Here is a 26,376-nt window from a genome sequence, read left to right as displayed (position 1 = left end):
TTAGAGTCTCCAATTAACCCAACATCGATATTTTTGGAATGTGGGAGGAAACCGGAGAACCCAGAGAAAACCCACGCACACATGGAGAGAACATGCCAACTTCACACAGAATTGTCCAAGCAGAGATTCGAACGCATCTCCTGACTGTGTGACCAACATGCTAACCACTCATCCACCGTGCGGCCCGAGTAGGGGTGTTACGATTATGATTACGATTAAAAGAAGATTTCTTGTTCATTAAAAAAAGTATTGCGATAATTAATCAAACAATAAATGAAAAAGAAGTCAATAATATTGCAACGTGCATCCGTGTCTGTTTTTTGTCTTCCTTCGCCTCCAAACAGGCAAAAACAACGGCTTGAACAAAGTGAGCTCTCTTTTCAGTCATGCAGTCTCTTTGTCTCTGTGAGGCGAAGCAGGGCCACTAGCATACACACAGCGGAAGAGTATTGCCTCGTGAGGAGCAATGCAAGGTAATGTCGTACAAATTAGGAGGGAAAAAAGACAATGAACTTCCTCTCTGAAAACGTAACCAACTGACCCAGTTTTCCAGTGGGGAAGAAACTTACAAATGTAGATGCAGAAACTTTGTCCCGACAGTCAACACTCAGAGACGTTTGACCAACAAAGTAAACATGCCTAGTCATATTTTATTATACTTTTCTTGAAAAGAATATTAAAATATTGCCTTGCCTTGTTCTCGGAGACCCAAACTTGTGTATCGTCTTGTCTCTTGAACTGAGTGTCTCCTACTGCTGAGATTCACAAAATTGGTGGTAGCCTACTCCATCGTTACCACCTTCATCTACACCAGTTATCATTAAGCTCTGGATGAAAGAGTTATGCAGCCATCGCAACTATCTAGGAGAAGAAGAGAGAACAATCAGGTTGTAGAAATCACAGGGGAATCTCCTTGTTGGTGAGTCCTGGCAAGGCACTTGCTTGGATCATGAATAATCACTTAACACCCTTGGATGAGAGAATCCTTCCCGACACACAAACAGGCTTTAGACCGTCACGAGGCACTAACAACATGATCTTCACCATGCGTCAACTTCAATAAAAATGCCTGAGAACAGCACAGACCACTAACATGTCCATTGACCTGTCCATTAAGCCCTACTTGAAAATTGTAGTTTCCAAGTCTGCGGATATACAAATATGGTTGTTTTGGCGTAGTTGTTCGTTTCAATAAAGTAATTGTTGATCGACCACCTCTTCGTCATTCTCTCAGTGTCCTATATCAACACAAAAACATCACAATCCGTGAGATGTGTAGAGTTTGCAGCTGTGGAATGGGTAGATTACGCATTTCCCAGCATGTTTTCCTGTAGTTAAAATGATGACTTCTGACTGTCTCATGCCTCTTTAAAAGGTGTTATTTTGTACAGACAGGGTGTAATAGTTAAAGTGATGCCATTTTTAGTGATGTACAGTTAAATTATTTTGTCTTTTGGTCTGAACCTGGTACCTTTATTAAGAACGGTTGAATTTCGTGCTATATACAATATTATATTCCACTTCTAAAATTAAAATTCCAGAGGAGTAGTTTATACCAGAGCAATCGCTTAATTACGTGGATCGCTGTAAGCACTTTGATAAGGTCAGCGAGGTGGGCCAACTCACTGCTATTTTCCCCAAACAGTTCCGCGCGCCGGATGCAATTGCAGCATAGGCCAGATTTGGCCCCCGGGCCTGAGTTTGACTCTTATGGCCTAGAGTGTGTTAGAAATGTCTTTGGCCGGTTTAGAGACTGAATTTTTCAATCAGAACTGACACCAAGGCGGCTGTGTACAAAGTGGTAGTCATCCCAACACTTCAGTACTCATCTGAAACCTTAGTCTTGAGATGTCTCCTTCAGCTGGGAGGACAGAAGAAGCAATGTCAGCTTCTTAAAGGCAGCCGAAATTGCAAGAATCGAGGCTCACATCATCAGGAATCAGCTGAGATGGAGTGGGCATGTTATTTGAATGTCTAAAGACCAAAAACAAACAAAAAAATCAAATCACCAAAAAACTCCCATGCACTCTCAAGGATCCTGGCGAGAGTGTAGAATTGGTCCGAACTCCCACAACCAGGACAGAAACCACACTGCTCCTCCACTTCTTGCCCTCCAATTTCAAGTCCATGGTTCTCGCCTGGAAAAGAGTGGAGTGCCATCTCCAGGTCAGGGAAGAGATTCTGCCCTAAGTGGAGGAGTTTAAGTACCTCTGGGTCTTGTTCACGAAGTAGGGAAGGATGAAACGCGAGATCAAGGTGGATTGGTGAGTGATGCGGACTCTGCATCGGTTCGTTGTGGTGAAGAGGGAATTGAGCTTGAAGGCAAAGCTCTTGATTTACCAGTCAATCTACGTTCCTACCCTCACCTATGGTCATGAGCTTTGGGTAGTGACCGAAAGGACAAAGTTGTAGGTACAAGCGGCCAAAATAAGTTTTCTCCATAGTGTGGCTGGGCTTTCCCTTAGACATAAGTTGAGAAGCACAGTCATCCGGGAGAACCTCGGAGCAGAACCGCTGCTCCTCCGCATGGAGAGGAGCCAGATGAATTGGCTTGGGTAGGATGCCTCCTCGACGCCTCCCTGGGGAAATGTTTAGGGCATGTCCGACTGGTAGGAGGCCTGGGGGAAGACCCGGTACACATTGGAGAGACCATGTCTGTCAATTGGCCTGGGAACACCTGGGGATCCACCGGGAGGAGCTGAATGAAGTAGCCGGGGAGGGGAGGTAGGGTTTCCCTGCTTAGGCATCTGCCCCACAACCCAACTTCGGTAAAGTGGAAGAAGATGGCTGGATGGATAATGTGAAGACCTCAACGAGAAGTGGAAAAGAAGAAATGAAAGCCGACTTCAATCAAGACCAGATCTTCCCCAGGGAATAAGCTGTCCAAACCTGCAGAAGATTTGTGATTGCAGAAGACTGGAATTGGGCTCAGTCACCTGAGGGTACACCAGCAATCCCAATGTGGAATAGAGAGAATACCATCATCCTCTGAAGAAGAGACATAGACACTACTATTCGTAATCAGATTTTTTGATACGGACTATTTGGTTCGGTACAGATGCATAAAGATTTCCCACAAGGTACACAATACTTTAAGCTCTGTAAATACAAACACATTAGAAATATGTATCTTTTCTACCGGTCACATTTGAACAATACTCACCCGAACTGACCAATTTATCAATCTTTGACTTCAAACTTTATCAGTTAACCTCACTAACGCTAATTTCTCTTAATTCTGTTTGGGGTAAGTCTGCCGATTTGTATTAGCAATTGCAGCAAATGCATTAGTGTTGTATTTGCATTTTGTTGAGCTCTATTCTCCAGTCAGTACGATTGACTGGCTATCAATCCAGGGTGTGCCCTACTTCTCATCCAGAGATCTGGCATAATCCAATACCAACTTTTATCACTTATGCTACCCTTCCATGCACTTTCATTGCCAGACATTTGATGGCCTCGCTGACCTATGCAGCCTTTGCATGTTGTAATCCCTACGGCCTCTTCGGGTCAATCTCCTTGCCGCACTAATCTTCAAGTGACAGAATGGCCAGCAGATAACACCTTCAAGTTTTAAACTTAAGGCTCAGCCACCCTTCTCCTTATCACAATTGCACTGAAAATTATTAAATTCTCCTTGCAAATTCTGTCCGTCTGCAAAGTTCATAAACGTGCGGCAGTCTGAAATAAACCAGCTAAACAACAACAGCATGATTGCATTCATTGGTAGGGGTTACCCTGTTTCTTCATAACAGATAGTTTGGATAATACATAATACATACATAATGTTGGTGAGAGAGAATACACAAAGTCTTTATTAACAAATACTGAAATTCAAATACTGAAAAATTTTAATTTTTTAAATTTAATTTCCAAATACAGAAAAACATGCGCAAAGCAAACACCAACCTGCGCCCCAAATATATAAAAGCTATTTCTTGCACAATGAGAAACAATTGTAGCATATCACACTGTGGAGCAAAATTATGGAACATATGGTGAAGTCAAGAAAAGTAGTAATATGAGCCCTTTTAAGAAACGGAACAAAAGTAAGGGGTTTAGAGGGTATAAGGAAGAATGCTGAACCACAGTGTCCAATATCATTTATCCTGAATTCATTCATTTATATTATATAATGAAACCAACTGTGTCTGATGTTATTTATTTTGAATTCATTCCTTTATATTACAGTGGAACCTTGGTTAGAGTCATTCATTTTGTGCCAGAAGGTTCAACTGTAACTGAAATGGATGCTAACCTAATCAATTTTTCCCAAAAGAAACAATGTAAAGCCAATTAATCCGTTGCAGAAACCACAAAACAGCTTTTTATAGTTAGTTTTACATGCAGAAAACAATTTGAAATGCATATAAACACATACAAATGATGAATGAAAGGGATAACTGAACATTTAAGGTTACTTTTACCTCCATTGAAGACGTGATTCTTGAGGTGACGGTTCCCAAAGACATGTTTGCAGAGAGACACCTTCCTCTTCAACACCACCTTCCTGTTTTGTCAAGTTATTTGTAGGGATGCTCCGATCAGGGTTTATGCTGCTGATTCCGATACCGATCATCCATTAGAGAAATCAGCCGATACCAATCACATAGATTAAGTGTACATTTTTAAATGTACTATTGGCTATATGATATGAAAAAGGGAACCATAAAATCACCATTTAGACAAAAACATATTTGACTTTCTCAAGAGAACATATATCACTGGTGAAACTTACAGAGGATGAGACGCCTTCTTTAAGGAGAGTTTGGATGTGAGAGTACATAGTTTGATGGCGTTCTAGCAGGACTACCAGGTATCATTTAGCGGGGCTCCAAGTGAGAGAGCAGTCGTCAAACCCGGTGTCTTCCACCGCTGGTCATCTAGTCCGATGAATTCAGTTATTTTTGGGGGTTATTTGCCTGACTGTCACGCACATACGGGTGAGTGTCCAGCGTTGGCTACATTGGCTGCCGTTTGACTGATGATCACATCGTGAGCCTTGAAAACTCACCATACTCCGTCAAGTGTTCTTCAAATGCCGTATTAAATTAAAGCTTTTTAACAGCCCACCCCGGCGAGATATTTTTCTTGGCATGTTTTGAAGGGGGCAAAATTTAGATCACTCTCACAAACAAGTAAGTCCCACACAGCAGACATGATTGTTTTGGGTTTGGCACACCTGCACAGTGTAAAGGAAAGGAAAGTGGGCAGGAGACGCTCACTGCATGCTGCAATAGTACGAGCCACAGGTGATCGGCTTTTGTGGTCAGCATTGAAAGGCATTTATTTTATTTATTTCTTATTCAGTTAATGAAATAGTTTATTCAAAAGTATTTTTCATCTCAATAATCCAAAATGGAGCCAAAGAAAGTTGCAAGTCCCAGCGTTTTGATAAAGAAGGTGAGAAACACTATTGAATTCAAACTCGTGACAAAACAGGAAGGTGGTGACCGTGTGGTGTCTCGCTGCCACATTGTGTCTTTGGGAACATTCACGTCTCCAACGAAGGTAAAAGTAACCTTAAATGTTCATTTATCCCTATTCTATGCATTTAGAATTGTCATGTGTATGCAACATAAACTTTGTCTTTAACATAACCCCACAAGAAAAAGTCACACACAGTGAGGTCCGGGGATCTGGCAGGCAAACGCTGAGAGTGACACACTGTGTGACTTTTTCTTGTGGGGTTATGTTAAAGACAAAGTTTATGTTCCACCACTTCCAGCAAATATGGATGGCATGAAAGATCAAATAACAGCTGCAATCAACACTTGGACCGCGACATCCTGAGGCACGTTTGGGAAGAATTCTCATATCGGCTTGATGTTGTTCGTGCTGCCGGTGGTGGCCACATTGAGCACTTGTAAAACATGAAATAAAATCTTGAAGGTATGTACAACACGTGTCCAAGCTGGAGTTTTCTATTGTTTTTGGTTTTTTATATATCGCGTGCTGATTTTGCGCATTCTTTTTGAATCACTCTGTATATCGTATATCGATATTCAACCTAAATATATCGGGATATGAGTTTTGCGCCATTCGCTGTCGGCGAAAGGATTGTCATGCATGATCTATAGCTTGCCATGGCTGAAGACAAGAATGGTTGTAATGCTAGCAGCTGCGCTAGCTAGCGGCTAACGACTATTTACAAGTCACTGCTACTTACCATTTTTTCTAGTCACCGCGAATGATTTCCAACACATCACCAAAAAAAAAAAAAAGAATAAATAAAGTTTGGAACTAGACCAGCCAGACCAACAGAGGTGAGTATGGTAACTTTTTTGCTTTGTAACATTGCACCTCTTGTTACCTAACTGGAGTGTTGAAAACACTACTCAGTCTGAAATGCTGCACGTTGTTATGGCATTATTGTTGTATTATTATATTATTAATATTGTTAGGACATTCTGAATATAGGATTGTTTACTTTTCCAAGCCAGAACAGCACTTTAAATTGCACCCATGTGACAAATATATTGTATATTATATTTACTTATCTGTGCTTGGAAGAGATGTGTATCATTATTTAAGGGGCTTTGCACTATTTATTTATTTTGTATTGTTAATTGGACTGAAGGCTAAGACATTTTTGGATTGTTTTTTAATTGTTATATATGGCTAGGTCGATGTTTATTGTCATTATATACAGTATACAACAAAACGTAGTTTGGTGGCTCCACTTCCATTTCTAGCAACATTAAGACATGTTAAAACTTAAATGTTCAAAATTGAACAAATATAAAAATATAGTTATCAGATACAGAATGTAAAATATTGATCCCATCAAACAAAAAGAGGTTCATTCACCACATCTTGTTTTTGGTCTGTGTCTAAACAATACATTTGACATGTTATTCTGTTGACTTTATTTTAGCCAGTGCCTTGCAGCATGCTTGGGGATATGATGTGATCTTTTACACATTTAAAAATACTGTAAGAATGCCACTTTCATATAATTGGCATCTTTATTTTATATTATTTTTATTATAAAATAAAGATGACAGACAAAGATAGACATAATATCTACATCAACAAACATTAACTGTAAAATCGAATTGTATCGTTTGCACACTGCATCGAATCGTTCTGGTTTTTTTTGTTTTTGTTTTTTTTTGTTGTTTTTTTTAATCGGACTGTAGCTTGTGTATCTAGATTCGACTTGAATCGTCCATCACCAAGAGATTTACATCCCTAGAATTAATCAATCTTCATTACTTACCAAGTTAATGTCAAGTCTACAACCTCCAGTTATTGATACTGTATTATACTGTATTTATAGTGTTTGTCAGTTTTTTTATTCATTAATCTGTCATTATTTTCATCCATCCTTCTATCCACTCCTGTTTGGACAGGATGAATTCTGCAATTGTAAACATGTGATGTTCCCGATTTAGAAAATGCGTAACACACTGAAACATTACCATTGCCATGTATTACAGTAAGTTAATTTAAAGTTAATTGTTAAGCTCAGGTAACACACGCAAAAGCAACCAATGAGTCTGGACTCACCCCATTTGAACATCATCATCGTCAACAAGAGAGTCTTTAGATCCAAATAAATGCTCTCCAACTCCATGATGAGGACCTACACGGTGCAATAAGGCTACTGTGAAAAGCAAGTGTGAGCAACTGTGTGATGTTGGCATACTCCTTGCTTGCTATGTATGAGGAGGCGGGCTAAGAACACACGGCTTTTGTCTGGCAGCCAATCAGCACAGCCCAGGAATTAACATGGAAGCTAATTAGGCATGATAGCGATGAGACACCTGGAGAATACCAGCTGCTCGTGCACGGTCTTTGACTTGGCATTATCCTGCCCTTCAAGGAAACTGAGGGGTAGAATAATGTAGTATTTACAGCAAAACTCGATTATTATACCCAGAATTACATTACAATTATTATAGCCGGCACGGAGCGAGTGTTTTGACACGCCTCTGTAGACGACAGGAGTAGAAGTGTTTAATCCAGAGAATTAGTGTGCTCACACTTGGCCAAGCGATTAGCCCTCCATCTCCTGGCCCCCTGCTGGCCTGCGTTCAAGACTGATCAGTCGCCTTTACAAGCCGTTTACTTCAATTCTCTCATTTTACCACAATTTCTCTGACTTTGTGGACTATTCACAGTTTTATTTGTAGTCTTTCTGATTATTTCTACAGTTCAAGATGGTGATTCATAAATTGAGAGAGGAAGGATCGCACAGAATAACACCAAAAAGCTGGACGAAGTAGCTGGGGGAGAGGGAAGTCTGGGATTCCCTGCTGTCGCTGCAATCCGACCTCAGATAAGCGGACGAAGATGGTTGGATGGATGGATGCACGGTTCATATGCTACACCCCCACAGAAAAACAGCGCAGTGAAACGATGGCCACATATGAGAAAGCTTTCATGCAGACTTGGAGTAGGAACGCAGATTATTCGCATTAATCTGCCAAACACTGTACAAGGATACTGAGTTTGTCTCCAGTCTTCTTAGTGGTAGTGTTGGAGGTTAAAGGTCATGAAACCCCAGGTGTCGGCGAAGAAATGTTGCAGTAATTGAATCTTTGCCCCACAAGCATCAGACCAGAAGTGACACAAACTGCAATTAGGAACCCAGTAATTAGCAACTGTACCTAAAATGCTTGGGGATGCAAACACGTCTCGTCTTAAAAACAATATCAACGTTAACCACAATATTGTAGTCAATGAGCGATTCTGACTTTTAAATTATTCTTCACGTGCTTGTTTAGGGGTTTTATGTTTGGGTTTGCATTTCACTGAATTGCTCACAAAAGATAAAATGGTGTAAAATTCTTACAAATTTTCCAAGCCAAAGAAAAGGTAACTTACCTCCCAGTCTCCATCAGGTTTTCTTGAACCGTTATCATCGACACCATCTCATAAGTGGTTGCGGATATTATGCAGCCTTTCTGGTGTGGAAGAACTGTACAGTGTTATCGGGGGCATGGTTTTAAGTGGCATAAGGATAGCAGAAACAAAATTCACAAATAAAAATGAGAATCTTAACATTTAACAATTTTTTAAAAGAAAGATTGAGGATGAAGAAGATGCACAAATATTTTATTGACCGATAAAAGCGTAGAACAATATGGAACGCTACCAAGCTGGCCATGTTTTACGCAATTCGTGTTGTGTCATTCGTTGTCATGTTTACATGCGATGGAGTAAAAAAAACAGTACAAGATTGGGTGTGTTGGCTAATGTATCATTCCTTCTTGGGGCGGTATTGCAGTATTGCAATGTTAGTGAGGCACTGGCTTATCAAGTCACTCAGATTTAACCATTAGAAACATTGTCTGGCAATTTTGGTATATGTTGTTGGCAAGGTAAAAATGTTGTCTTACTTTGGGCATGACTGTTAAAAACAAAAGGACAAGCTATATGATAAAGGTCAGCAATATGATCATCGTTTTAATCTTCTTAGCCAACCCAATAAGAACACAGAAGCGTTATTACTTGCCTTTACATCACACACATTTAATACAAAAGAGTGGTTTATGTGGAACCCATTGATTTTCAAATCGTTCATCATTGCCAAGACATCTCCAGTCTTTTCTGATCTGACCAAAAAATAAAAAATAAAAGTGTTCCGTCCCGGCGTCAGGTTTGATGCATGTTTTCCTTCCATAGTACTAAATGAATGCTGTGGTCTGGCATGCTCGTGGCAAACACAAGTCCAGAATCATTGTCTCCATCCAGGCCATTGAGCCAAGCGGTAACACCAGCCAGGAAACTGGACCCACGTTTCGATTTCCTGTAAGGTGGAAGGGGCCAGCGGCCTGAAATGGACTCTGTCCTGAGATCCATCACATAGAGGAAATGGTTGTCAAAAAGCAGGGCAAACACCTCACCAAAGCTGAGCAAAGACAGGTTGGCTGGGTCCTGCGATTTGATCACCCTGGGAAAATAAAAAGATGCTGAATTCAGAGTGATGGCAACACGTGATGGGAGCTCATCATTCATAGCTAACGTATCACAATCCGGGACATTTTTAACTTCAGTCGGGATGTCGGGAGACGAGGGCAACTCCAGTAAGTTTCCCGCAGAATCAGGGACAATTGTCAGCTCAAGACAGTTACAGGTGAGTAGGTTAGCGTTGACTTTTTTTCCTCAGCAGATGAAATAAAGCCGAGTTAAGTTTGGATGGTGTCGAATGTATGACCCAACTCATAGGACTTTTTTTTTTTTTTTTTAGAGTGGATTTTTTTTTTACCAGCTGTAAGTAAGATATACACGCCTGAGCAAAAACTTTTAAAACCAGTTGAAAAATTGCAAGAATTTACATTTTGCACTGTTGGATCTTAAGGAGGGTCTAAGTAGAGCAAAAAGAATAAATGGGAGTTTGACGAAACAATTTTTGTGTTTCCAGGAGGCTAGTGGGAATGTTGCTCCAGGTGGTGAAGATGGCTTTATGGAGGGCATCCACTGTCTGGAACTGATGTCCATTTCATCCATCCCCAAATGTTCCCAATTGGATTTAGATCAGGGGAACATGCAGGATGGTCCAAAAGAGTGACATTATGCCTCTTTTGTCAGGCAGGCATTATGAACCAAAGAGTTGTCCTGTTGAAAAAGCCAGTCATTACCACAAAGACGAGGGTCTTCAGTCATGAGGGACGCCTGCAGCAACATCTCCACATAGCCATCTGCCGTTTGACGCCCCTGCACAACCTGAAGCTCCATTGTTTAATTGAAGGAAAAAGCAGCCCAGATCAACATGGTGGCCCATCCACTGTGCGGTGTGGAAAAGATCTCAGGCGGGATCTCCTTGTCATGCCAGTAACCTTGGAAGCCATCAGGACGGTCAAGTTTACATTTTTTCTCATCAGAGAATAAAACTTTCTTCCACCTTTCAATGTCCCATGTTTGGTGCTCTCGTGCAAATTCCAAACAGGCAGGGAGACAAGGCCTTTGAAAACGCTTTTTCTTCTTAAAAGAAAGACTTCTTTCGCAGATGCCGTCTGTTGGTTATTGGACTGCACTCAGCACCAGTAACAACCTTCATTTGGGCCGAGGATGGTCCCGTGTCTAGACGGGCAGCCAATCGGATCTTTCAGCTCAGGGCCGGTGACATTTTTTAGGGGTCTACCACTTGACATTTTTGTTCCATGAGCCTCAGGATCTTTGAAGAAGTTTCAAATGACTGTCTCCCTGCGTCCAACCTCAGTATGAATGGCGTGCTGCGAGAGGCCTTGCTTATGCAGCCCAACAATCCCACTGCGTTCCAAGAGAGAAAGCTTTTTTGCCTTCCCGTCAAGATCATGACAGTGTGAATACCTGATAGAAAATTACATTGATTCCACATTTTTACCAAGATTAGTCTTAAAGGCTGTGGTCTTAAACTTTTGAACAGCTGATGAACAGCCTATTTCACTTTAATGCTTGTTTGTAATAAATTGCTCACTCAGAAGTTTTTTTTTGTCTCACTCCCATTTCTTCTTTTTGTATTTTGAGGCTCTACATAGAACCTCCTTAAAATCCAACAGTACAAAATGTAAATTCTTGCAATTTTGCAGCCGGCCTTCCAGTTTTGATCAGGAGTGCATATGACATAAAGACGTCAAAAAGGTTATGGGAATTACTCTGTTTTCCACCCAGACGGAGATGTCACAGAAGGGATCAGTGTTGCCAACTTTACAAATTTGTCGCTGTATTTCAAACTTTTTCCACTGAGGGCCACATAGTGAAAAATGAAAGGATGCAACTTTGCCACTTGGTATTTTGTAAAGCAACACATGTAGATATGCTAAGAAGTTATACACATATTTCAGGAACAAACTGCATTTCAGCTTTGCGATATAGACGAAAAAGCGTACTTGGTATGAATTTCGATTTATGTTCTTTTATTTTCCTCATTTTTGGGTTTTTTCCCAAATATTTCAACTTTCTTCTTAAATAATATTAATTAATTTTCTATTCGTAATATGATGACTTTAACCCCATGATATATTGACTTTATTCCCATAATAATATAACTTTTTCCCCAAACTAGTTTTCCAAAAATTACAACTTAATTTTTTTTTTTTGTTTCCTATAATATTACAATATTATAATATTTCTTGTAAAAATAATAAATTATTTTAAGAGTGTGCTGTGCCCCCACCCGCTCAAAAAACAGCTGAGGGACGCACTTTGAAAACTCCTGCTATATTTAGCAAGCAACTGGACCCTTCTAGATACTCTTTTCCAAAAACTAATGCAGTGACATGAAAGCATGTATCGCTCATCTCAATGAGCAGCGGGTTCTGCTGTGGGCCTCCCCATCTCTAAGCACTCGCAGGCGGCTCCGCCTTGTTTACGACGTTAAAAAAAGAAAAACAACAAAAGAAGTGAAAGAAGAAAGTTTTTTTTTTTTATTTCTAAACATATTCATTTTTCTTTTCATTTATTTTACTCACTTTTTGCGAAAGATTGATGGCTATTTTATTTATGTGAAATGAGCTCGATACCCCTACTATTTTTGCAAATTCAACGATTACGTGATAACGTCATTTGTTTTTACTGTATACATTCAATCCATGTTACAATAAATCTACCGTAAGATATTGTTTTTTTTGGTTTATTTGTATTACTAAATCAGCAGCGGATTTCCCCCCCATCGTGTTAAAACAGGTTTCATGATGGCATCTGTCTGACCCTAGAGCGGACTATTTCTAGATCCAAAAGGTCAATTGGTATCCCGGAAATGTACTGGGGATTATTTGGAGGATTTGAATGTCAAATAATTTACAATAGCAACAGAACAGGCTTCAATGCCCGTGTAAAGCAGATTTAAAAAGATTGCATTTACCTGAGAATCTCAAAACTGGCAAAGTCCCACTGATACACCCCAAGGTCTGAGCTACAAACGATGTAGCGTCCATCAAACTGCAAACGAGGCTGAAGGCTGATGCTGCGGTTCTCTGACACGGACAGGGTCTTTAAGCACTTACAGTTGATTTCTTTTCCTAAAGGCCAGACCTGAAAAGAAAAGAAAACTCATGTTTTTCAGGTATTGAAAATATTTAAAAGCAGGCATCATCTCCTTCATATTGCTCTCTTTAGGTCACTTCAGAGGTTTTAAATTGGATTCATGTCTGTAGGACCACACACACAATCAGTCAATCAATCAGTCAAGGACTCACACTGTTGTTAGCATGACGGCCAGGGCGAGTTGGCTCCATTGTCCTGGTTCTACAAGGCTCGCTGGCTATCATTTTTCACCTCGGAGGAGCAATCTCATTCATGAATTGAACTATTCTTTTGTCTTTACTACAAGCATGACTGGACTATGGAGTGAGTGTGCGTGCCATGTTTGTGATCGAATGGATTCTTTTTTTATTTAATAGCCTTTTTTATTCATTTCTATTAAGAAAGTCTTCCAAGATGAATAACAATGAGGTGTCTCATAATAATCATAAGAATAACAGTAAACGGTACATGCCCCTTGTGGGGGAAAAAAAAGGTCCAAGAGAACTGCGATCTCTATTCTAAGCAAGAAAATCGTGATTCCCATTTTTTGCCAAAATCATCAAGATTCTGTAAAACAGATTCCAGATTCAAGATTCAAGATTTTTTTTGTCATACGCACAGTAAAACTGGTGGTTCTGTTATGCAATGAAATTCTTGTTCTGATCATTCTCCCCAAAAAAGAAAGAAAAACACAAGAAAATGAATAAGAACATCAAAAACATAAATACCAACAAATTAAGCAACAACAACAGTTGTTGTACATTAATGTACATTACATTAATACAAATAAATAAATCAATAAATAAATACGTAAATAGTGCTATGAGTGTGTGCGTGTGTTGCGTGCGGCGTGTGTGAGTGCTTCGTTGAGAAGCCTGATGGCCTGTGGGTAAAAGCTGTTTGCCAGCCTTGTGGTCCTGGACTTCAAACTCCTGTAGCGTCTGCCTGACGGTAGGAGATCCCAACCAGTGCGCTGCGGCACATTAGTGCGCCAAGAGGGACAACCACGGCAAATTATCCAATTTCACTTCATTGGTCCGAAAATTATGATTTATTTACTGGAAATCATGTATCTTTGTTCATCCATCTACAGCAGCCACGTATAGTTACAGGCAGAACAATTAAATGCTCTTCCACTAAAGAAATCACTAAATTTACATAATCATTATTTTGGGTTTATACTTTGACATTTTCAGACCTGCCAACCTTTATGAGTACTCTTCCACTGTACCACGTGAAAAAAAAACAGCTCTCATTTAGCAGAGAATATAATGAAATTGTCAGTATTAAGCACTCTTAAATGTACGACATAATCATCAAACTTACTGTTCTGTTCATGTAACGGACACACAACAATGAACAACTCTGTGTCCGTCTCCTTTTCGCTGTGTGCACTGTGGTCCGCACGCTGTTCCTGCACTGTTGACAATGCGTTCACGCGCACTATGTAATCGGAGTGTTTGGCATTTCAGATACAAACTGGGAGTAACAAAAGCGTACCTACACTGAAGGCTCAAAATGTGTGTTGAGTAGGAACAATGTGTACATGTTGGCAGCTGTTTGGACCTCTAATTCAGTGTTTCCCCAGTAATGAATTTCAATTGTATTTTCTAATGAATTGTTTTCAAATGAAAATTTGTGAAACCTTGGGTCCCTTTTCCACTCACATTACAAAAACCTGAGTGATGAAGATGGAAACATAAACATTACCTTAATTTCATACTTGTCAGCACTTAGGAGGATATAATCACCAGGACTGTGCACCATCGACTCCACTTCACTTTTCTGTAGTATCACCTAAGTCAACAATAACAATAAGAATAAAATATCTTAATACTTTTGTAGTACTCAAAGACACTCAACTTATGTTTGAAACAAAAAGGAAAAAACTGAGTTAGGCCTAGGACAGGGGTGTCCAAAATGCAGATCGGGGGCCATTTCAAAGAAATAATTTGACAAGAAAAAAAAGAAAGAAAAAAAATAACAGCTGCAAAAATGAACACAGCCAATATGTTACGAAAAAAGTTGTAATCTAACAAGAAAAGGTCGTAATTTTAAGATAATGTCATTATAGTAGCATAAAGTTGAAATATTAAAGAAAAATGTTATTTTTTACAGTTGTAATATTATGAGAAACAAAACATAAAAATAAAGTTGTCATTTTGGGGGAAATGAGGCTGGGGAAAATAAATAAAATAATATGGGAATAAAGTCATAATATTACGAGTAAATTTACAAGAAAAAAGTTGAAATAGTTGGAGAATTGAAAAAAACAGCAGAAAGGGAATAAAAAAAACAGGTGCAAAATATTAAAAGAAAAAGTCATATTCTAACAAGAAAAAGTAGGAATTTTATGAGAAAAAACTCGTAATATGATGAGGAAAACCATTTAGTCATTTTAGTAGTGTAGAGTTAAAGTATTAAAGAAAAAATATGTTTGTTTTTTTTAAAGTCGGAATATTATAAGAAATAAAACAAAATACAATAAAAAAAAATTGAAAATTAGGTTAGGCAAAAAGTTATATATTACGGGAATAAAGTCAAAATAATATGGGAATAAAGTCATATGAAAAAAAGTTGAAATACTTCACAACATTTTTTTATACCCTATCACAAATATATTTTTTTGGCTTAACATCAAAAATCTTTGCTAAAATTTTGCCTTGGTTTGCGTTTGCCCGCTTGTTTATATTGCATTCGGTTTGTTTACGCTGCCATCTTGGATCACGTGCCCAAGATGAAATCTCGCGACAGGCCTGCACAATTTTAGGATATTTTAGGACATTTTAGGACAACAGCGTTTGTTTATATCTGAGTTGCTGCGCCAGAGAGTGATACATGACATGACAAACACATGGACCGCACAAAAGAGAAAGGTGAGGGACCGTACCGAGACAAGGGTGGAAAACCTCTCAATTTTATGGCTTACAGAGAAGGCCATCATCATTTCAGAAGTATGTAAATGTGCCAGAGTGGCTCCATCATCGGATGCGGTGCACACACATCTGTGCATACGCATATACTCCGGTACCCGTATAACAGTCTATCAACCTGGCGGCGCATTGAGGGTTCTGTGTTTCTGCCCCATTTTTTTTTCATTTTACATCCATAACACTAATTTCTGGTTCCAACAACAAAACATAAGCATTCAAACTTCCCGAGCCAAACATACCAGTCACCAGACACCTTATACAGCATCCTCACCGGTGCACTTCCGCGACGTCACTGCCGTCAGCGTTTTTTTGTTCCCCCCCCCAGTGTTCTAGAACACTGATATTTAGTTTAATATTTTTTTTTTTTTTTTTTTACAATTTTTGCAAATTGTGGTTGCAGCAGAATAATGTGTTTGTGTTATTTTGTTCATTGATGGATTTGTGAAAAAATATATATTAAAATATATTTTAAGCTGGAATCCATTCTGCATTTAGCATTGTCGGTTATTTATCTATGAAGTGTGGCAAATTAACAATCTATTGTCATGTTTGTGGAACTGTTATTTTAATGGAAAACTCTGCATGTTAAAAAAAAAAAAAAAGGGGGTTTGCCCTCCAAGCATAATCTCCTCTCCCTCCCTCATTGCAAAACAAGGTAAAATTTATGTTATGGTAAATGTTCAGTTATCTGTTCATTTGTCAGGTGTAATTATTTTTGCATTATTTTCGTATTATTTTCTGCACGTACAACTATAATTATTGTCGAAAAAATGTGTTTTGTGTTAACAATTTTGGGTGTCTGGTACAGATTAATTACGTTACCCAAGGCACCACTGTATACGTTTTTTCACCTGCATCACAAAGCGGAGATGCAGTGTTTTCTTGAAATATATATAACTTCTCAGTATATTACTTTACGAAAAAAATCTAATTGGCCCTTGCATACTTTCATTTCTCAGTTTGTGGCCCTTGCTGGAAAAAGTTTGGACACCCCTGATCTAGGAGGTATAGAAATAAACAAAATACATATAAAAATAGGAGGATAAAATAGTGACCCACAAATGATAGATATTATGAGCTACTGTACAGTATATGTGACAATATCTCAAAAAAATTACACCCGGAAATAGTTATCAGACCTTGGTAACCCATTCAGTGTGTCCAGTCAAGGTGTTGAGACAGGCACCGGCTGCCAAAGCCCAGACCTTCACGGTAAAGTCTGCAGAGCCGCTGACCAGCATGTCCAGTTCATCATTGTAGTCCACGCTGAAAACTGAGCAGATACACAACCGTTAGTTACCCAAATGAGGCAGTAACACGTGAGCAAAAGACAGTCGCACGTCGCTACACTGAGGAAGGACAACCTCACTTTTAAAAAAATTAAAACATGAATCGTATTCTGACTGAAAATAACATTTTGACATTGTATTGTTTTGATTCGGTTGAGAAGGAGTTGGCAGACAAAAAATGAGGGGGAATAATAATAGAAGTAGAGGAATAAATAGATGGTTCTCAATGGTCCTCAGCAGTCACACAATTACCGTCAATTCCGGTGTACAAGCTAAATTTAGAGGAAAAAACTGATTTGTACTTGTATATGACCGGTGTATAAGTCACACGTGTCCACGTCCAAGCAGCTCTTTATTTGACAGGAGCCAATCATGAGCTTTGAGAAAACTCACAACGAGCTTCCAACCTATTGGAAAATGCAGGAGGTCATTACTCAATATACTGTAACAGTCTCACTCACTGTGTCATCTTACAAACACTAAACTCATCACACAGCAACTTAACACTCAAAAGGTATACCCAAGAAATGATTAGACCACCCCTGTTTCTTCAGTTGACATTTGTTTGGACAAATATAATGATGATAACAAATATAGCTCATAAGAGTTGAATTTAAGAGCTGCTATCTAGCAACTTCATTGTTTTTTTCTTGACAATAACCAAAATCACTTAAGTTCTTACATGAATAGCTATAGTATTGTACAGCCAAAAATTAACTCTTATGAGCTATTTTTGGTGTCCTTGTTATATTAGTCCAAACAAAAGGTACCTTTAGTTGTATCAGGCATTGAACAAGAAACTGAAGAAACAAGGGTGGGCAAATAATTTTTTCAAAATGGAAACATGTACCAATACAAGTTTTAAATGAAAAAAAAACATTTTAAAGTTTCCCCATAATGCACTGTTTGAGCAAAGCATTTCATTGGAGGACAAGCAGCATAAAAAAATGGAAGGATGACACTGCAATGCTTCCTCTGTCCATCAGAGGGAGCCAGAGAAGCACAAAGCCCAGAGGGAGGCTGATGTCATTGCAGCACCCCGATGAATGTGTTCCTCAAATGCAACCTATTATGGCAATTTTTTTTTAATCGAAACTCATATAGGCACATGTTTGTATATTTGTCAGATATAACTTTTGAGTGTTAAGTTGCAGTGTGATGAGTTTAGTGTTCTTAGTAAGATAACACCGTGAGTCAGACTGTCACACAGTATTACAGTCACACTGTAATACTGTTATATATAATGACCTCTTGCTAACCTCTGCTAACCTATAATTGGTTGACCATCTTGTTGTGAATGCACCGATGGCTCGTGATTGGCTCCTGCCAAAGAAAGAGCTACTGTTTCCTCACTGACTCGCGAGCAGCACTCTACTTAAACAATTAGTAGTACAAGTAGTTCTCAAGTAAAGGAGATGTCACGAGATTAGAATTTAGCCATAAATCACCCCACTGCTGTATTTGCCGCCCGCAGGGTTAAAAGTTTAAGAAAAAGTAGTGGCTTATGCCCCGGAAATTACGGTAGACATGGTACAATAGAGAAATCAACTTTGGCTGCCTGTCCGTTCCAAGCCGCTCAAACGTATTAAGGATGAAAGAACATGAAGAATAAAGATGGTATCTTTGAACATATGAAAGGATCTGCTCCTATCAAATAGACAGTGATAACAAAGCAGTGTAGTGCTCTCATTAGTTACTCAATTTAGTCAAATTCAGTCATGGCACATTCCTAAACAGATAGCTGCTCCACGTTTCAACCAACCTGCTCCTGTGTGGCCACGGAACTGCTGAATTTTAGCCCCTGTGCTCCACTCCCAGCATGCAACAGTGTTGTCAAAGGACCCAGTCACCAGCTTCTGCTCGTCAAACTTCACTGTGGCACAGGTGTGGGTCTGAATTCCATAAATGCACTGCCCAGTGCGGACATCCCATAATTTGGCAGAGAGATCATCAGATCCTGAAAGGACATAAACAAGTTGTTAAAAATGTTCCTCAAGTAAAGCTAGTATGTCTAAATGTCAAGAAGTATGAAGCGGGGATTGTAAAAACAAGAGTTATTATGTCACTTTTACAAAGACTGCGTGTGTAATAAGTTGGCATGATTTTAGCCCATTCCGATCTTGTGGGGGTCGACAATCTTTCTGATGGTCTTGTAGCCCATTACGAATTTGTGGGGTCTACAATCTTGCTGATGGTCTCATAACCCATTCCGGTCTTCTGCAGGTGTAAAATCTCGCTGATGGTCTTCTGATGGTTTCTTTTTGGTTTTCTACTTAGTGATGTTTTATGACTAGTTTACTCAGTTTATACAAAAACATCCAGTAAAAGGCCAGCTTTTACAAAAGCAACAGCATACCTGTACAGAGTAGACCGTCCTTATAGTAGAGAGCGTACACGCGAGCACTGTGGCCGATTAGTGAGGATGTCTCAAAGGCCTTCTGATCCTTCAACTGCATCATTCGCATCTTGGCCTTGATATAGACACCCTTCCAGTGGGACGCATCCTGAATCGACTCATCAATCCTCCAGCCGAGCTCATGACAAGCTTTCTGCCACACCTCCATGCATGAGTTTATGACCTGAAGAGAGATGGATACTTACTTTGAAAACAAGAAGGTGTTCAAAAACAATGATGGTGACAATAATTCAAATGCAGTCTGTGACTGTGTTTCTTTCATGTCTCTATTTTGTATTTCCAAATATTTATTTTGAATGTAACATTTAGTTGCTCCTTTGTTCACACAGGCAACATGGATTATGCCTTTGCATTGCTATTACACATAATGGAATTGCATACTTCCATGTAACTGTAATGGACGCTGCAGGAGAGAGGAACAACATTACAAACAAGTATGTTTAGAAGGACAAAGGTACTTTCTTCTGTCGATTCTTTTTGTTTGGTTTTTAAAATGAGCCGCCTGTGAGTGCTTATAAATGGGAGGTGCCCACAGCAGGACCTGCTGCTTGCTAAGAAGAGCGATACCCACTTTCATGTCAGGTGCCAAATAAGATTAAAAAAAGCTGTGAGATTTGTCGCTTGTCGCTTCTTGAAATACAGTATCTTGAAGGGTCTGAATACTCGCTAAAAATAACGATTAAATTGGAACACTGATCCCACAAGCTATGTCTTCTTATTCTCTGCGTCAAGAAGCGGAGTTACAATGCATACCGTATATACACACAGGGCAACTACTACTACTATGCAGAATAGTACACAACTACAATAAGTCTACACATGTAACTTTAGCAACTATTTACAAAACAAGTACCGCAAAGCATCCTGGGAAGCATGCCTTGCAGTGCATCTTTTGCGTGTTACTTAAATACACACACACAACACTTTTGGTTTTGCTCCCATTTTTACGAGATTAACTCAAAGATCTAAAACTTTTTCCACATACACGATATCATTATGTATTGTTCGCAAATCTGTCTAAATCTGTGATAGTGAGCACTTCCCCTGCCCACAATAAAAGGCCACTCGGAAATGTGCAGTTTGGTTTTACTGTGTAGTGGGGGGGACCACACACGCTGTCTGCCATCTGCCCTGAACAGTGTAAACCGGGATTCATCCGTGAAGAGAACACCTCTCCAACGTGCCAGCCTCCATCGAATGTGAGCATTTGCCCACTCAAGTCGTTTACGATGACGAACTGGAGTCAGGTCGAGACCCCGATGAGGATGACGAGCATGCAGATGAGCTTCCGTGAGACGGTTTCTGACAGTTTGTACAGAAATTCTTTGGTTGCGCAAACCGATTGTTTCAGCAGCTGTCCAAGTGGCTGATCTCAGACGATCTTGGAGGTGAACATGCTGGATGTGGAGGTCCTGGGCTGGTGTGGTTACATGTGGTCTGCGGTTGTGAGGCTGGTTGGATGTACTGCCAAATTCTCAGAAACGCCTTTGGAGACGGCTTATGGTAGAGAAATGAACATTCAATACACGAGCAACAGCTCTGGTTGACATTCCTGCTGTCAGCATGCCAATTGCACGCTCCCTCAAATCTTGCAACATCTGTGGCATTGTGCTGTGAGATAAAACTGCACATTTCAGAGAGGCCTTTTATTGTGGGCAGTCTAAGGCACACCTGTGCACTAATGGTGGTGTCCAATCAGCATCTTGATATGGCCCACCTGTGAGGTGGGATGGATTATCTCAGCAAAGGAGAAGTGCTCACTATCACAGATTTAGACAGATTTGCGAACAATATTTGAGAGAAATGGTGATATCATGTATATGGAAAAAGCTTTAGATCTTTGAGTTCATCTCATAAAAATGGGAGCAAAAAAAAAAGTGTTGCTTTTATCTTTTTGTTGAGTGTAGTTATTTAGTCGAATTCCAATTTAGTACAAATGACCATGGCGGTATTTCAGATGTTGGCTCTGTGATTTCAACACATAGAGAATCATTTCCCACAGCAGAATGCAAGGAAAAGCAGTAATGATCCCATTTACTTTATTCCATTGCTTGCACACGAGGCAGCAGGTGAGTAAAGTCTGCGGATCTAACCAGCGCAGCAAGTAGAACGCCAGCTCCAGAGGCAGAAGTCGCAGGAAGTCTCGTTTGAGCAGGGCCTCCAATCCATTGGACAAGTGACGGAGCTGGGCAGCGCCACTGAGGGATATAAGGTGGTCCAAAGACTGGTTCCGCTGCTGGTCGTTCAGGGTAAGAAAAGTGGCTGAGATTGACTCCAGCCACCCTTCGAAATCTGTTCTCTCCATGAGATCATTAGAGCAACCTGCAAAACCTAAAAGAACAAGACAGCATTTTAGCGTCACTCACACAAGCACTTCTACTGTGTAAACAATCATTCTTATTGCATGATCAGCACGGCACTTCTTCCCTGACCACTAAACTCAATAGGGGGGGGCCCTCTGTGCCCTAATGAGTGATTGAATCGTTGTCTCTAAGAGTTACACAGGATATTGTATTGCTATAGTTTGAAGCAGGAGTGTCCAAACCTTTTCCAACAAGGGTCGAACACAAAAAAATCTCAGGCTGTGGAGGCCATTTTGATATTTTCTATTTGTATCGAGTAAATGGCTAAAACCAATCCTGCACAGATATACTCCTGGTCAAAATTTTAAGGCCAGTTGAAAAGTTGCAAGAATTTACATTTTGGACTGTTGGATCTTCAGGAGGTTCTAAGTAGAGCTTCAAAATGCAAAAAAAAAAAAAAAAAAGGAAATGGGAGTGAGGCAAAACATTTTGCGAGTAAGCAATTTATTACAAACAAGCACTGAGGTGAAATAGGCTGTTCATCAGCTGATCTACAGTTTAAGACCAAAGCTAAAAAAACAACCCCCACCCCTATAAATAATAATAAAATGTTCAAAAAATGTTAATCAGCTGAAAAATTGGTTTGTGCAGGCTCGTGGGAATGCTGCTCCAGGTGGTGAGGATGGCTTCACGGAGGGCATCCACTGTCTGGAACTGATGTCCATTTTGTAAACTTCCCTTGCCATCCACCCCATGTGCTCTCAAATGGATTTAGATCAAGGGAACATGCAGGATGGTCCAAAAGAGTGAGCTTATTCCTCTGGAAGAAGTCCTTTGTCAGGCAGGCATTGTGAACTGCAGCGTTGTCCTGTTGAAGAAGCCAGTCATTACCACACAGATGAGGACCATGAGGGATGCCCCCTGCAACATCTTCACATAGCCATCTGCCGTTTGACGCCCCTGCACAACCTGAAGCTTGTTCCATTGAAGGAAAAAGAAGCCCAGATCATGATGGCACCCCCTCCACTGTGCCATGTGGAAAACATCTCAGGTGGGATCTCCTTGTCATGCCAGTAACGTTGGAAGCCATCTGGACCGTCAAGGTTACATTTTTTCTCATCAGAGAATAAAACTTTCTTCCACCTTTCAATGTCCCATGTTTGGTGCTCTCATGCAAATTCCAAATGGGAAATTTTGTGGCTTTGGAGGAGACGAGGCCATTGAAGACGTTTTCTGTTCTTAAAGGCCTTCTCTCGCAGATGTCGTCTGGTGGTTATTGGACTGCACTCTGCACCAGTAACAACCTTCATTTGAGGATGTTCCCGTGTCTTGGCACTCAGCTAATTGGATCCTTCAGCTCAGGGCCGGCGACATTTTTTTTGGGTCTACCACTTTTTTGTTCCATAACCCTGAAGAACTTTTTTACTGCATCCAACCTCAGCAGCAATGGCGCGCTGCAAGAGGCCTCGCTTATGCAGCTCAACAGAGAGAAAGTTTTTTGCCTTTGCCATCAAGAGATCATGACAGTGTGAATACCTGAATTAAAATCACATTAAATCCACATTTTTGCCAAGATTTTGGCTTTTAAAGGTTGTGGTCTTAAACTTTTCATCAGTTGATGAACAGTCTATTTCAGTATAAATGCTTGTTTGCAATAAATTGCTCACTAAAAATTGTGTTTGTCTCACTCCCATTTCTTCTTTTTTTGCATTTTGAAGCTCTACTTAGAACCGCCTAAGATCCAACAGTGCAAAATGTAAATTCTTACATTTTTTTCAACTGGCCTCAACATTTTGCTAAGGAGTGTATGTTAACAAGCTATTGTATATAGAATCAAATACAACTAGGTGAAGCACTTTTAGTAGAAACTGCATGCGAATGCTGAAATCTTCAAACTGAACTGAAATGTACACGGAATGTTGAATTATTCGAGAAATGTGTTCTAGTCGACCGCATGGTGGCGTAGTGGTTAGCATGGTGGCCACACAGTCAGGAGATGGGGAAGATCATGAATCTTCCAATAAATCAGTCACGGCAGCTTTGTATTATTAGTTTGATGTTTGCTCATTTTTACCCCATTTTATGTTTTTTTGCGGTGCTACCTTTTTTTTTTTTGTTTTCAGATTTAGCATCTGTTCTATCCCACGACCACACATCCTGAACAACATCACTGACTTAACAGCCGAGCACGCTAGCCATGAGGCCCAAAGCCCATTCCATCAACCCAATGAACCGTGCGGCTCGTAAGGCGTCGGGCGCAAGTGTTTACTTAACGTGCTATCGCACAATGACGTGTACATTATATTCAAAATCACATTTTCATGGAGTTCAGCAAACACGTGTTTTTTGTTTTAAAACCTGCACGCAGGCGCGTCTACCGCCGCACAAAATGAAACAAACATCCGTACGTCAATCACTTCACATTCTGCTCTGACATAAGGTTTAAAAACATGAGATCATGCCACACGTTTCTTATGACACAAACCAGATAGCTCAGTTTCACCTGTCCACACACAAATGCCGAGTTTTGTATCATGGCCGGTAATGCAAATGGGACTTTGACATCCAGAACCCTACGCCACTGATAGATTACAGTCCTGTGGGAAACACTGGAATGGTTCTCGGGCCACAAATGCCCCCTGGGTCGCAGGTTGGACACCCCTGGTGCAAACAAAACACCTTAAAAATGTGTGGAGGATGCATACAAAGTGAAGAACATTTGCAAAAAGTATTATTATGAAGACGACCAAGTGCCATGCATGTACAGTACGGTGCTTTGTGGTCGTCAAATGTACTGTATGTCCTGCAGCTTCCTGTCATTCCACTCGCTACCACATTTCCAAGTATCCTCTCAAAATATACTCAAACCATATGTCAAACCATTAGATCACCTGGCTACCGCATGAACATATCATTTTGCTGTAAAGTCAAACACGCACATGAATACGCGAACGCTTCGGTTAGGGCGTGTAGAATCCCATTACATAGCAAACAGTGCGCTTTAAACTACGAGTAGCACTTTTGATAACTGTTTATGATGCAAATGGAGCGGCTTGGATGTTGCATTTGGGAATGTTAAAAGGGAGAGGACTCAATGCTGAGGGCTGGGTGGCGAACAGAATGCTGCACGGTGTAATGACAAAGTATCATTTTGAGATAAAGCGTGTACTAACCAGATGGTTGTAGAAAGCTTCATTATCGCCACCATGCTTGATTGGAGTCAAGTTTCATAGCAGGGAAAGCAAGCAGAAAGGCTGGCTAAGCTAAGCTAGCTCGTGTGCTAAGTTAGCCGTCCACCATGATGAAAGCTCCTGTGACAAGATGTTACATCATGACGCAGCGTCTCCTACTTTCTCCACTAAAAGCATCATGGAGTTCCGTTTCTTCAACAACTGACAACTCTTGTCAACTCCACTTCTTCCGCGTCTTTTCATCGGATCGACAATCGTCTCGTCCCGACGAGGAGATTGATGTTAGGGACCAGCAGGATTAGGACATCTCTGAGCAGGACCACAACAGCAATGTAGTCAAAAAATAAATGTTTTTATTCAACTACACACCTATTGCACACCTAAAATAAGTTTGTTGACTGCAACATTTGCTTGTGCAATGGTGCATAAAGTTGCACTTTTATACACAATACGCCATAGTACTGTATCTACACGAGCCAATTTCCACTAGTCATTTGCGTCCCCGGGGAATAAAATGAATAAATGCACAATAACATGAACTGTAAAATATTTTTATTAAGCAAAAGTATTGGGAATGGCTCCCAATTACAAATTAAATTTGCAAACAGGAAGAAGAATTGAAAAAACTATCGATAATATCATGTATTCCAGAGTCATGCTTTGCAGTATGTTTCCATACGTAACTGCTTTATATATTTTATACAAATATTATTACTCTGAACCTCATGTACACAGTATGTTTTAATGGCAGCCAATGTTTTCCATTGACAATTAAGAATAAAAGCATCTGCTATAAAACACATGTTTTAATTTGATGTATATAACCTAGAAAATACTTAATTTCTTAGAATGCCCAAAATGGAAGAAATTTGGCTAATTTGTAACGTTTCTAATTTATAAGATGTGATGTTATGGTATGTGGTATGTGGTCTGGCTTAGGTTGTAAACAGACAGTTATATGTAGTCCACAAGAGGGCGCAGTATGTACATTGTTCAGTTGAGCCTGCGGAAGCAGCGGTGTTTCCATTCAAAATGGCTGTAGGAGTGGAAATGTAAACAATTGTAACCGAGGTTTCGAAGTTCACCAAAGAGACTGAAATGCTGTTTTGTTACGTCAGCGTTTAATTCCAGAACTTTAAATAATTGATTATTTGTTGTTATTCATTATTATCTGTCTGAAAACCACAGCAGGAAACTTCATATGATTTGAGGTTCAGGGACAGTTTTTGTTTGATTGGATAAAAATACATACATTTATCTCCATGAAAACCAAGAAGAACATTAAAATCG

The 26,376-nt window shown here is 39.9% G+C and overlaps 2 protein-coding genes across 3 annotated transcripts in view; both read right to left on the bottom strand.

Moving 5' to 3' along the window:
• Positions 1-8,895, bottom strand: part of crb2a (crumbs cell polarity complex component 2a) — a 35,183-nt gene extending 26,288 nt beyond the window's left edge. The window contains exons 1-2 of one of the 2 annotated variants that reach the window (XM_054756650.1): positions 7,513-8,895; positions 694-861 (exon numbers count right to left, since the gene is read on the bottom strand). Coding sequence is in view for 1 of the 2 variants with exons in the window: in XM_054756649.1 (XP_054612624.1) it covers positions 7,513-7,579 (67 nt within the window). In the remaining variant the exon portion in view is untranslated. The remainder of the gene's footprint in view (positions 1-693; positions 862-7,512) is intronic. The other variant, XM_054756649.1, reaches the window with a different exon arrangement.
• A 151-nt stretch (positions 8,896-9,046) lies between these two features.
• Positions 9,047-25,549, bottom strand: fbxw2 (F-box and WD repeat domain containing 2). The gene is made up of 8 exons (XM_054756653.1): positions 25,069-25,549; positions 21,631-21,923; positions 19,533-19,755; positions 18,939-19,133; positions 17,027-17,160; positions 14,665-14,751; positions 12,794-12,963; positions 9,047-9,901 (listed from the first exon to the last, which is right to left on the bottom strand). Exons 2-8 carry the CDS (start codon positions 21,895-21,897, stop codon positions 9,604-9,606), a joined length of 1,374 nt encoding a protein of 457 aa, XP_054612628.1. The 5' UTR covers positions 21,898-21,923; positions 25,069-25,549; the 3' UTR covers positions 9,047-9,603.
• Positions 25,550-26,376: the final 827 nt, after the last annotated feature.

This window comes from Dunckerocampus dactyliophorus, chromosome 17 (genome assembly GCF_027744805.1).
Source record: "Dunckerocampus dactyliophorus isolate RoL2022-P2 chromosome 17, RoL_Ddac_1.1, whole genome shotgun sequence".
In the NCBI taxonomy this organism is placed as follows: domain Eukaryota; kingdom Metazoa; phylum Chordata; class Actinopteri; order Syngnathiformes; family Syngnathidae; genus Dunckerocampus; species Dunckerocampus dactyliophorus.
The sequence above is the reverse complement of the archived record's forward strand: the minus strand, read 5'-3'. Positions and strand labels throughout refer to the sequence as shown.

Bases quoted from the DNA above. Each gene is read 5' to 3' on its own strand.
- fbxw2 (XM_054756653.1), bottom strand. From the start codon at position 21,897: ATGGAGAGAACAGATTTCGAAGGGTGGCTGGAGTCAATCTCAGCCACT. The intron at 19,756-21,630 runs GTAAATGGGATC...ATCTCTCTTCAG, and splicing joins TGTGCAAGCAATGGAATAAA to GTCATAAACTCATGCATGGA. The intron at 17,161-18,938 runs GTTGGTTGAAAC...GTATCTGCTCAG, and splicing joins CCGTGGCCACACAGGAGCAG to TTTTCAGCGTGGACTACAAT.